At 39.8% G+C, this 13,337-nt stretch overlaps 1 protein-coding gene across 1 annotated transcript in view; it reads right to left on the bottom strand.

The window, feature by feature from the left end:
• Positions 1-173: 173 nt before the first annotated feature.
• pik3ca (phosphatidylinositol-4,5-bisphosphate 3-kinase, catalytic subunit alpha) overlaps positions 174-13,337 on the bottom strand; it is a 29,859-nt gene continuing 16,695 nt past the window's right edge. The window contains exons 14-26 of the mRNA XM_008294658.1: positions 12,428-12,552; positions 12,085-12,166; positions 11,556-11,720; positions 11,125-11,228; positions 10,822-10,993; positions 10,469-10,575; positions 10,248-10,369; positions 9,658-9,736; positions 9,378-9,548; positions 7,465-7,582; positions 6,328-6,479; positions 5,700-5,862; positions 174-5,550 (exon numbers count right to left, since the gene is read on the bottom strand). Coding sequence (XP_008292880.1) covers positions 5,443-5,550; positions 5,700-5,862; positions 6,328-6,479; positions 7,465-7,582; positions 9,378-9,548; positions 9,658-9,736; positions 10,248-10,369; positions 10,469-10,575; positions 10,822-10,993; positions 11,125-11,228; positions 11,556-11,720; positions 12,085-12,166; positions 12,428-12,552 — 1,668 coding nt within the window. The 3' untranslated portion in view covers positions 174-5,442. The remainder of the gene's footprint in view (positions 5,551-5,699; positions 5,863-6,327; positions 6,480-7,464; positions 7,583-9,377; positions 9,549-9,657; positions 9,737-10,247; positions 10,370-10,468; positions 10,576-10,821; positions 10,994-11,124; positions 11,229-11,555; positions 11,721-12,084; positions 12,167-12,427; positions 12,553-13,337) is intronic.

Raw genomic sequence — 13,337 nt, 5'->3', positions numbered from 1 at the left:
ACAGCCCTGAAATCAAAACAAAATCAAGAATTTATGTCTCTGAGGTTAGAAACAGCAGAGACAAGCTCTACAAAAAGCCATTACACATCAGTCTTCAATAAAGACAGGTTTTGGAAGGACGCCTGCTGCACAAATTGCAAGAGAGGACAAGTGCAAGAGCAAACACAGCTGGGTGAATCTTTAACAAATTTATTTGTACATCTTCACAGAACACTCAGATGACCAGTCAGTCAGGGTACAAACCTTTACTCTGTGACCAGCGGGCCAAAAATGAAACACAATATACATTTATAAATAAAAACACAGGTTATTGTGAGGGTGAACCTGTCCTACAAACTACAGGGCGCAAACTTAAGGCATTAATTTATAAACGTCTGTATGGCTGCCTAGTAGACTACATAAAAAAAAAAAATCTAAATGTAGCAAGAAGAATATTCATCTTCACCCAATCTCATGCAGGTCGGCTGTGAGAAACAATACATTGGCCCATTGTACATTCATTCATAGTATAGGTTAAAGTTCTGACAGCATGGCATGTTATGGAAATATATTAGTGACACAATGTAATGTAGTTTAGAGTACTGCGTACAGAAAATATCATGAGACCACAAACCATTTAGTCCACATTTCCAAAAAAAAATAAAAAAATTGGGACATTTCAGAAGCCTAGAAACTGATCCAAAATGATCAGTATTGTCATTGATTTGTCATACTTTGTCTTTGATCTGAGGCAGATTTTTCTCCTGCAAGTCTAAGAGTTCAAAACCCTCAACATCGATTCTGTTAGCAGCCCATTCAAAGTCTCTTTAAAAACATGTTTTGTTTTTAAACACGGACAAAACTGTGAATTTGACAGTTTTACACAAAGATACACAGATTAACATTTTCCAGCTGTGTTCTTTAAATATCTGTGGGGGACACAATAACACGAACAAACCGTCAGCCATCAGGTGAACAAAGAGGAACAGGAACAGACACCTTCAAATACAGACTCGTCTGACGGTCACTAAAACAGCACATTACAAGCTTCACAAAGGGAGCATTAACTGCATGTATATTGCACTGAACCGCATCACACTTTCTGGGTGTTCCTGTTATTGTGTCCAGTTTGTCTTGGAATCAGAGCACAGATCAAATGATTGTGTTAGCAGAGACAAAAGTAAAGAGATTTCCTTCCTCGCTCGATTTAACTTTTCAGTATTTCGCTGCACACAAATAAGGCTTAAAACAGTCGATCAACAACTCTTTTTAACTTCTTTTAGCAAACTAGCAGATAAAACCAATATGTATCATTGTGATACTCTGTATGTGTCTCCTGCTGATTGCTGAGAGTCGAGCTGGCTTAGCAACAAAAACAGAAAAACCCACTTTATCTGATCCTGTAATAAACAGATTTGTAAAATCAGAGCCTGTGTTTTCATTGCTGAGCCACGTGACAGTTATAAGCGACAAAGCATAGGTGCCACTAAAGCCTTCACTTCAGGGAGGAAAAATTAGTGCAACAGTTACTGCAGAAGTCCTGCATCACATCAACGCCAAAGTGGGGGATCACAAAAGCTTTGAAACAAGCTTCTAGGAAGATTTTAGAGCAGGGTCTGGACGCCATTCTGATCATTCTGAGTGAAGATTATTTAATTCTATGGGACCTGTCACAGCACCTGATCCTACAAATTTGGCCTCAAGCACAACTTTCGTCCTTCATTAATTTAAAGTAGTCGTGTCTTCACTCTGAAATGTCGGACTGTGGCATCAATAACATTCACTACCTGTATTGAACAAAAAAGCCTTTACACAATGCTTCAGCCTTCGGTGCTTATATACAACACACACACACACACACAGACACACACACACACATTCGCTCTCTCACAATCACCACTAAATAAACACTGCACCCCCGCATCTCAGCTCTAAACCAACCAAATACAGCTGTGGTTCTGATTCATGACAGTTCAAGTAAAACATATACAACATATGTATGAAAAAAGTTTCCCCTCTGTTATGTGTCCTTACAAACGATGTAAAAACTTCAGCATTTTTTTTTTTTGTTTGTTTTTCTTCTCTGGCATAAACCAGCCAGTGAAAAAAAAAAAAAAAAGATTTACAAAACATTTAAAGACACCATCACTGCAACAGTTAAGTGTCATCACACACGGACACATGGACATGTACATACATACATATATAATGCGGGTTTTCATTGGGGCCTGCCAATGAAGCTCTGCAACCTGTACAGAAAGACAGTTAATGCATGTGGGCACACACAATCACATTCACACCATTTGGAGGATACATGAGAAAGGATATTAAAGACAACAACACTGAAGGTTCGTCACACATGAAGCCTACCATAGAAAAAGAGATTAGACTGTAACTGTACATACATACTGCTTAATGCTGCTTCAAAATGTACATCATACATACTGGTTATGCTTCTTGAGAAACATGCATACTAGGCTAACGTTCTGCTTCTTTCTGGACAAAAAGGCATTGAGAACTAGAATTTTTGAAGTGCATACACCAACTTTTTTCTTTTTAAAAGACTGCAGCTGATATGCCTTTCTGCATGATGCAATTCCAGCATTAGCTTTCACAGGCATCCGTGATGCCTGATTTGGCACGTTAAGAAAACAAAGAAACAGTGAATGAGAGAAGCGCTCCTACTGTGTGTTTAGTGGAACTGCATCTGACTTTAGAGAACAAACATGACTGATGCAAAAAGATGAGTGCACACAAGGTCCATGTTTGCTGTTAGGTACATTCTAGCCATTAATGCTGCTATAATATGGCATCACATACGTGTGGCACATCAGAACAGACCACAACTTTGGCTTTTCAATACAATCAACAATTGAACTGGCAAAGTGTAGACTTCCTTCACCGCTAACACCTCGACTTTCAAGCTCTAGGGTCACTAAGATAATGATCTAGCTATATGCACATCCAAATGTCTTTCTTGTAAAATACTACGTTCTCTCCTCAGCAAAGCACACCATATGAGAGCTTCTCAGTTCAACTGACGACATCGTTTACTGCCACCTAGAGTGTGGTGTTTATCTTTTAGTCTATGCCAAATACATGTAAAAAGAGAGTATTTTCAGATCAAATTTCACTCATTTCTTCCTGTAAAACATGTAAATATTTTAGATGACACATGTTGTATGCATAAATTATTCATGAATAATATGGCATGACCGTGCCGATCAGTTAACCCCACCCTGCTGCAATGTGTGTCTGGTTGTCAGATGACAAAATGTTGTTTACCCTAATGTGCCTGAGGTCTGATTTATTTATTTCATAACCATTCTCTGCCCCCTGACCAAACAGTACAGGTGTAGGAGGTTCAGATGGAGACCAATCCTATAAACAGACAGATGACAAATTAAACATAAAAACAACATAAAGCGTCTCAGTAAAAAAGCATTGGGTCATCAAAACAGCTTCACCGCTCCTTGGTGTTTTGATGATGCTGAATTCTGGTGACGGAAGGCTATAGATCAGGTTTTTCCTATAATTTGTCACCCATCTGCAGCCCCATAATGCTCTTTATTTACATAGCCACACCCTCTTTGGATCTGTCCAACCAACCTAAAAAGATCTGTTCAAATCGCTCTCGTAGCTAAACCTTGCCCACAGTGCTGTTTCATTTAGATGCTGCAGCTTCACTTTCACTGAGACTCTGTGTAGAACATGGCTTTAATGGTACCTGGCAAAAGAAAGTATGGCTCTAATACTGCCATGGCTATGGGCTCAGTGAAAAAATATTCACTAAATGCGTCATAAACACATACTGAGATGCACTTTGTCTTTGAGTCAACAGTTTACAGACATTCTAATAGGAGACAAGCTAAAACCCATCAACCTAAAATCTACCTTTTCCTACAAACCTTGCTTTTGGACTAAATAGTGCTGTCATGGTTTGCTTACTACAGCTTGCTTAGGCAGAATTTGTGGGGCTTAATAGTGTGCAGTGTTGTGCTGTGAAGCCAAGGCATTTTATCGAGAGGAAGACGTGACATTCCCCTGGGCCTCTGCTTGCCAACAAAACAGACAGCCAGAGGCTTAATATAGGTCCCATTATTCATAAAATGTGAGACTGGCACTTTCACTCTTTCCATTTTACATTCCCAAACAAATTATTCTGAGTACGGCTGCAAAATAGCCACAATGAAACAAATCGGGCTGCTGATAAGGCCAAATTAGATGTATAACTTAAAACAGACAAGAGGCTTAAAAAAATAAAAAGGGGGGAGGGGGCATCAGCAGTGTTAATTTATATGATATGATGCAAAACACCAGAATTGAGAAAACAGGTGGAAGAAGTTTCACTCATGGTAGTTAGAAAAAGCTGCAAACAGGTAGCACAAATACATGAAACTTCAAATATATTAAAACCAACGATAGTATGTTTCGGAGGAGTGAGGATTTGCCTTTGTGGAAACTGAAAGAAACTAGATACATAAATAAATTTAAAAAGTCATAATAAATCTGTATATTATTCTGGTATTTCTAAGTGCTGTTTTTGATGGAGAGGCATCATCACCCTGAAGTTTATGCAAGAGTCTCAAGCTGCACCACCATTTCCCAAAGGTGGAGCGCTGTTTCATTGAGGCCGTGGGAGACTGTCGAGCTGTGCAAAACAACCCAAAGACTCTTCCGCAGTTTCTGAAATTTTTCACATGAAGTGGTAGAAGGTGGGAAAGCTGACGCCAATTCATCTCTGAAGGGCGATTTTACCTCAAAGATGGTGGAAGACATCATAGAAGCTCCCATATACCAGTAATCCTGTACTGTACAACAAATTTGAGTAATACTGGTATTACATAAAATAATTTAGACAGTTCCTTGTGCCCGATATCTTCTCAGCAGTGATAAGATTTGAACAAACGTTTCCCGAGCAGTTTCTCTCTGGGTTGGAGCCACAGTGCAGCACGAATACAGCAGAAAGGTAGCAAGTTGAACTTACTTTGTGGCTACATTTATACCTTGGCACATATATCTTCTTTACGTCGTTTTGTCCAATTTGTGTTCTTCCTCTGAGAGCAGCAAAGTATGGGGGTAGAATTTCCTTGGTTTCCCATGTTGTTCCATTTCAGGGGGGGGAAAAAAACTGTGGAAGCATAGTAGAAAGGGATGTGATCATCAGCCAGATAGGGCACATCTTCACAGAGACTTGAGGAAAATGCTCTCATGTGCACCATAAAACAAGTGGAGGATAGTGTGAGGGCATCACTGAGAACACAAAAAAAGGCAGATAATGATGCCAAGAGAATGGAGAAAACAAAGATGTTGTTCGAAAAAATCGAAACTTCCATCATCAGTGAGCTGTTTGTGGTGTCTTCTGTAGAGGAGAAGGGAAACTCCATGAAAGACGATGCTGCATCTGGCTGAGTGAAGCAAATACTCCACGGTGGGACGGTTGATTTTGTGCGGGGGGGGTGATCAGTTTAGTGCATGCTGCCTAATTGTGTGGAATATCCAGTCCATCTTGGTGGTCCACCCTCCATGGTGAGCATCATTCATCTGTTTCATAAAGTAGTCCAATGCCTCCTGCACAATGCACAAGAAGATGAGAGGGACTGAAGAAGACCATTCAGAAGTTGTGCCAGTCAAATGTAAAACATGACGACAGTTTAAAATTACAAAATACACTAAATATAATTAGAACAGTACAGTAGGGTAGAGAAAAGCCTACTTACCTGCTCGCTTTTTTCCAGGGCTAGTGTCTTTCTGATGTAGGCAATGTCATCAAATGACTGCAGCTCAGGCATGCCAGAGCCCAGCATCATGGAGAACAGGTTGATGAAGAGGTTGGCATGCTGCCGGATAGCCAGGTAAGCTTTATAACACATTTCCTGGAACCTGGAGTGAGATGGGGAATGTGATAAAGACAAATGAAAAATTGAAAATTGCTTAGTGGCAGCAGCGCCAACAATTATGTAAGTGTGAGCTAGACAAGCTGAGTGAAAATTTGTTCATCAGGGGGAAAGTAAGGCAAGAAAAATCTGCTGTGCTGCGTAAAGTAAAAACAAAACGACAAAGCAAACAAAAAAGATCAGACTTAATCAATTTAAACTACTGTTTTTTATTCCAATACGTTTTAACAATTTTAAGAAAACAATGTACGAGTTTTCCAATTTGTCATCATTTGAACACAATTTATAAAAAACACAAAATAGTTTGATGTGTCAGTTATCCATCTTGTCTCTCAGTAGGACAAAAATCATTGTGGTTCGAACAGCCAAGTAAGTACGACAGTAGCAGGTATGAATTTAAAAAAGAAAATGAGATACAACAACTAGAGAAAAAGTCAAGATGCTGCAGTACCTCTCAAACTCTTTGGTCTTTGTGCACTCTTGGGATCCTTTGCTGATGACGATGAGGAAGTCTTGTGTCAGTACAAAGGGCACTCGTTCTCTCTTGTAGCCAAATTTCTTCTTCTTGTGATCCAGGAAATGGCCAAAGTCTATATGAAACAACTGAAGGAGGGCGAACAAAGAAAAACAAAGAAAGTCAAAGTTGAGTTACCTTCTTACAAGGAAATCTTTCCTGTCAAGTTAAATCCAAACACTACAGGACCCACATGAGAACAAGAAGCATCAATCATTCATCACCAATATCAAGTTACTTTACAGAGATAAGCTTATGATTTTATCAACCCAGCATTGGTTTATACATTTTACTGTACATGCACCGGACAAGAGCAAATCCCTGCTAAATTTAATTGAAAAACAAAAAAATAAAAAAATTTGGACAGCTGACAAAGCCATTTGTGGCTGTCCAGTCTCTTATCTACTCTCCAAAGTACAGGTGAACCACCATGCCATCTTCAAGCAGTTAAATCAGTAGTTACACAGATACTATAAACACAAGCTGCCAATGTTAATCCATCCATCCATCCAATATCTCTACAACGCTTAATCCTCATTAGGGTCGCGGGGGGCTGGAGCCTATCCCAGCTGACTCAGGGCAAAGGCAGGGGACACCTTGGACAGGTCACTGTCTCTACACTTAGAGACAGACAACCAAGCACACTCACATTCACACCTACGGACAATTTAGAATCACCAATTAACATCAACATGTTTTTGGACTGTGTGAGAGAACCCACGCTGCACAGGGAGAACATGCAAACTCCACGCAGAAAGATCCCGGGTGTCCTCACCGGGACACGAACCGGCGACTAACCACCGAGCCACCTTACAGCCCTGCCAATGTTAATATAATTGCAAAATTGCAATATTGTTTTTACAACAGAAACAGAAAAAAGTCATGGAAAACAAGGAAATGACATATTCATGGATTAACTAAAAGTCAACACTTCATTAAGAGAACATAAAATTTTAAAGACTAATGCCTATTTATTCCCTTCGGACAACAAATGTGCTTAAATCTGCCTGCAACTGAAACATTATGCAGGTTAGTTCATACTGTACGCTATAAATGTGTGGATATACAAGTTACCTGTCCATCGTCTTTGACCATGATGTTGCTGTTGTGTCTGTCTCCTATCCCCAGAATAAATGTAGCTACACAGTAGCCAGCACAGGACCTTGTAAACAGATCCACAGCCAGGTCATACCTGCATAAATGCACAAACATACACACATGCCAGTAAGAAGTGATACCATTCATTTTGTATTTTAAAAGGAAATTAGAAACTAGTAAATATTTAAAATTCAGTTATACACTGTTGCCCATAAAGTTGGAATAAAACATATATTTTTTTTTACCTCTTCTTGTGAAATGATTGTGACAATGTCATTTATAATGGCGGCGCGCATAGACGCAGCGGCCCCTTCAGGAGGCAGCAACAGTGAACGTTTAATGTCTTGCCTATCCCAGACATGCATTCCGCAAAACTTGCTGGTTGAATAATCCTGAAGAGACGCTCTCTCATCTTGCCTGTACTACTGTGTATGTACAGCAAAATGACAATAAACTTGATTTGATTTGATTTCTTGATAGATAAAGTGTAAATCTTCTCAAAACTTTATTGATATCAAAGTATACAAAGGTATATAATATATATGTATAGTACAAATCACAGGCAAAATTTAACCACAGTTAACTTTTGCAAACTGTATTCAGTCTAAAACTAAATTGGGGGTATTGAACAATAGGATTAAGGGTTTTGTTTACATTTTTCAACCTTTGTCAACTTAACAGGAAACACATATTCAAGGGGGATTTCATGCATAAGAATGTCCAGTGTTACTCTTTCAAATGCCACTCAGTCACTAATATTGAGTATGGGCACCCCTGACACTGATCAGTGCATTAAGACATTGTGACATACTTTCCACAAGCTTGTTGATGGTGTCAGTGGGCAGGATGTCCCACTCTTCAGTTAGACTCCAAATTCAGAATTTGTTTCACCTGGTAACCAGGACTCAGTATTATAATCAAAAATGACTATTGATGTGTATGAATAGAAATAAAAATAGGAATGTGTCTGAAAACAAAAATTATTCCAACTTTTTGGGCAACAATGTGTAAAGCACAAACACAAACTAAATACGGACAGAAATAAATCAGGGTTCCTACAGCTAGAAGCAAATTACATTAAAGACTTTTTTAATGTTACTCAGAAACTTGCTGATGTAGACCGTCTTGTCGGATGTGCAGAAATTTAGGAATCCAGGAACATTGTGTGGAATAAGTCTCCTACTCCCTCATTAAACTTGTAGGATACCTCCACAATACCTCTGCTTTCTGTGCAGGCGTACACCTGAACGTTATCTGTTGCTGCTTGCCCTGGGGCTGGTATGAGACGTGGGGCGGAGGCGTGGTTTTCTAGGATAGAAGAGAACTGGGATATACCTGGCATCTGTTAGTGGGTAGCCTTGCTGTTTTCTGTGTCTCACTCTGCATGTGGGATTCCATTCCTTGATTCCTATCATGGAGAGTTTGAAGCACTTCTCCACAAAATACATTGTGCCTTGTATACACTGCCTGGTGCCAGTTTAAGCCAAGCAGTGAAATTTTGGTTGAATATGCTGCTTTCATGGATTTTCCACTTTCCCTTGTCATCCCTAGCTAGCAGACGGTGCATGTGCTGTAAGCATTCGGGCCGCAAGCATAGTTATGACTGTTGGTTCACTGCCTAGATCTGGGTTGTAAATCCTTTTTACAAAAATAACTGTCAACAATTATTTTAAGATCCTAAATTGCCGTATCAGAAAAAAGCAATGCACAAAATTCTGCTTCCTGTGTCTGTAAATCCTCATTTTTAAAGATGTCTTAAGGATCTGCAGGAACCCCGATAAATTCCCCAAGACTTTCTTTTAGGATCCCAAAGACACAGGACTCTAATGGATATTGATCTATATTGTCTAATGAAGCAGATGTAGAAATAGTATCAGGAGAGAACTCACATCTCGCCCTTGTTCTTGTCCCTGAGCCACTGATGCAGAGTGTTTGAGTTGAACTGCAGGGCTCCTTTCAAACCTCCTTTACACTGAATCTGCATGATGGTGTGGGAGCTGCGAACCACCTCAATAAGGCCCACACAGTCTCCTAATGACAGACATCCATAGGGCAACATCCTGGAGACACACAACAAGTACATTTTCTTAGCCTCATTATTTGGACGAGAAGGAGTGCAATAGAGCATAAAGTAACTGAAGCACGAGAACACAAGAGTGAGAGTAGTACCGTAGGTCCAGTCCTTGATTCTGCCAAATATTCTCCATGATTTTAATAATCTGCAATGTCAGCATGTCCTGGCGCAAGTCTACAACAAACACACACACAGTGACAACAGTTAATTACATATTGGCTAAGGAGACGTTAGTCAGATTGAAATAGACACCTGAGCTTTCTAAGAAGTTCTGCAGCATCTAAACGACACTTATGCTGCATCTTTTATAACACAAATCAGGAAGCTTTTAGAGTTTGTCACATCATATGAGGTAAGTCAGAGAGACACAAGTTCAAAAAAACAGAGCTTAAGTTTTTTTATTCAGTATTCAAGCCTGTCACTTATGAAAGCATCACAAAATACTGGGCACTAATAAATTCATGTAAATACTATGACATTAACACATGTTTTTTAGCACATGTTTTATATCTGTCTTTAGAAGCCGGTTTCTAGCAGGATCAGTATAGACAAGAGTGAACAGAGGGTAAAAATAAGGCTTAATAGGAAGTGTGGGTATGTGTGTGTGTGTGGGGTGGTGTGTGTGGGGGTGTGTGTGTGTGTGTGTGTGTGCGCGTATGTGCATGCATTACTGCGAGTGACTTACCATCTCCATTTTTGAAGATGATCTCATTATTCTGAAACAGCAACTCGGACATGATGTCAGGATTCTCCCAGTTTAACCACAACGGCCTCTTTGCTGATGACATGATCCTACATTCATCTAACCTGTGCACAAATCAAAACTTTAAGTCATTAAACCATCTCAGTTTCTTTCATCCAACCCCATTGCATGCACACACAGGCTCATTCTCCACTGCTGCTGACCTGAGGTTTCCCAGTTGATGTGCAGGGTTGAGAGGAGAAGTAAAGTTCTGCAGAGCATCCATGTAGTCTGGTCTCTTCATCTGGTCCACAAGAAACCGCATCTGGACCTCCACAAGAGACACACACAACCACAACAATACAAATGTTTGCACTAAAATGTGTACATATGCATACAAATGCACCCACAGATGAAATCTTCGAAAGGTAACTGGATTTGTATGAAAGCAAATTACACAACAAAGCTAAAAATATCAATGATCACAAATTCAGATGCTCATTGTTTTAAGAATGAATAAAAGAAAAAAAAAAATTAAATGTGCCTGTGTATTTGCGTGCTTTGCTAGCATCCTTACCTTCTGTGTCTCATCCTTCTTCTCTTGTTTAAGGATGTCAGTGAGGTTTATGAGCTTCTCCATGGCCTCAACCTGCCTGCTCAGGTGTTTGAGGTACATGCCACAAGCCCTGCAGTAAGCCTCTAACAGCAGCCCAAACCTCTGGCTCACTGTTTTATTGTGCATTTCTGACCTGTGCAGAAGCCACATAGAGAAGGATAAGACAGAGAGTGAGAAGCAGGGAGGCAAAATGAGTTTTTAGCCTTCTGGAAAGATCCAGAGAAAAGACAGTACATAAATACGAAGAAACAAAAAGTGACTCACTTGAGATGCCAGAAGAAGAAATGTCCTATCCTTTGATTGGTCAGGGCCTTTTTGAGGAGAAAGCGGGCCAGGGGATTGTCAAGATACTGCTCATATTTTAATACCTTAAACAGGAGGAGAGAGAGGGAAGGTTGGAAGGAAAGAACAAGATGCACAGAGGAGGCTCAGATTAGTCATTTCACACTTTATGATGTCTCCCCACCATGGAGTCTCTGTACACTGAACGCAAAACACCACCTGAGGCAATACAGACCAGAAAGTCTTCAGCAAAAAAGAACGAGCCAAACAAAATCTACTTTCAAACAAAAGGTTCTCAAGGACACTCAGGCTGAAGAAGATATTCTGCAGTCCTCTTGTGAGAGTCTCAGATACTCAGACATCTTTGCTTTTATAGTTATATAAATTAAAGAGGCCAGAGTGATTCTACCTACCTGTACAAGCTGGATAAGGTACTGGGACAGTTTATCATCAGTCAGGTATTTGTCAAGGCAGCGTACAGCAAAGTGCCTGACCATGGGGTCTGGATAGTTACAGTCCAGCAGCTCCATGGCCTGCTCAGGACGGATAGATGGCCATTCCTTTAACAGACAGTACATCTGGAAAACACACAAACCAAGAACTTTGAGAAAATGTGTGTCAGTGACAGACTTGACTGAAATTTTATTAAGAGAATCTTTCTTAAAAGAAATGCATATATGCTCTGTACAGTGCTACTGAAAGCTTGTGATCTTACAAGTTACAGCTAGACAGCTAAAATGGTGCACAGAAAGTCTATCAAGTCTGCATTTTTACATGTACATATAAACAAAGAGGAGGACTTTCCTTAAAGTTAACATAGGTTTTCAAAGAAACAACAAAAAACTGTTTTCCATCTCATTTTTCAAAAATCCATCTAAACTTTTCAGACACAGATCATATGTAACAATGTTTACACAACAAGCATGTACGTCATAGCATTACCTGTGCTACTTCATCTCTGGAATTCCATTTGACAGCGAGAAGGATCTTGGGGAGGATCTCAGGGATGTTCATGCAGTAGTGCCTGTTAGAGAAAGAACAAAAGTCCATGTGTGTGTGTTGCCAAGCTTAAATTGTAGTCAGTTGTTTTTACATATCTACATCCTGCAAGTACATGTAGAGTGCTCAGTACACCAGGCTGTTCATGTACATGTAGCTATATATGAGTGTGACCTGTGAAATCGATACCATGCTACATAGCACGGCTATGACTCTACATAAAAGAGCACTTCAAGAGCCATATGGTAAAGCAGTGGACAGTCACGTCTGCAGGCTGGGAGATTACCTGTGTCGCCAGAGAAAGTCTTTCTCCTGCTCAGTGATTTCTGACAGAGGGTCCCTGTTACTCAACTGCCTCAGCTGCTCAGTGTCACTCTCTGTCAGTGCATGATCTCTGGCCACACGATTGCTCTGAAACACAACAGAAATTAAACACTGTGAAACACAACATTATTACATAACCATCATTAAACATTGACATGAAGCAGTCATTACAAAGCTGCTAAACTGCAGATAAAATCATTATACAATCACAACAACACACAAAATAAACAAAAATACAGGTTCTTGCCAGGGGCTTTGAGACTGGCTATTTAAAATGAGTCATCACAGAGAAGCTTAGACGCAACGGCTGTTTATCATATTTAATGCAGCCAAAAAGCATCATTTTCCACATTTAAATAAACTGCAAGTGTGTATTTATGCTTGTAAAACAAGAGAAAGTCTGCAGGACAATACAAACTGTATTTTAAATGGAGCTGCAGAATAACAATCTGATTGTGAAATGTTTCCAGTAGATCCTGAGACGTAGCCAGATTGCAGCTGGAACACAATGCAGCCAGATGCTGTGCACATTGGTCTTAAGGCTCAGGCAGTTAACAACCCTGACAATGCTCTCTAAATCCTGAATTTGAGCTTTCCATTTTTGGTCATCAGTTTGATAAGCCAAGCATTAAATCTGTTAAAAAAGTTCTTTTGTCTCCTGCCCAATTATCCTCCTTAACAAAAACGAGCCTGATTTCTGACTGTACAAATATGATGCTAATCTAGATTTTAATTATGTTTGAGACAGGATCAAGTAATTTTCCGGTCAGGATCAAGTCAGATGATATTATCATCACACCACGAGTTGGGCACTCCCCACATTTGACACACACATCATGAATAACTTAACACATCATCTCACACTATTCACA

The sequence above is a fragment of the Stegastes partitus genome, unplaced genomic scaffold (genome assembly GCF_000690725.1).
Source record: "Stegastes partitus isolate 25-593 unplaced genomic scaffold, Stegastes_partitus-1.0.2 Scaffold983, whole genome shotgun sequence".
NCBI lineage: Eukaryota > Metazoa > Chordata > Actinopteri > Pomacentridae > Stegastes > Stegastes partitus.
Note: the sequence above shows the minus strand (reverse complement) of the source record. Positions and strands in the feature narration are given on the sequence as shown.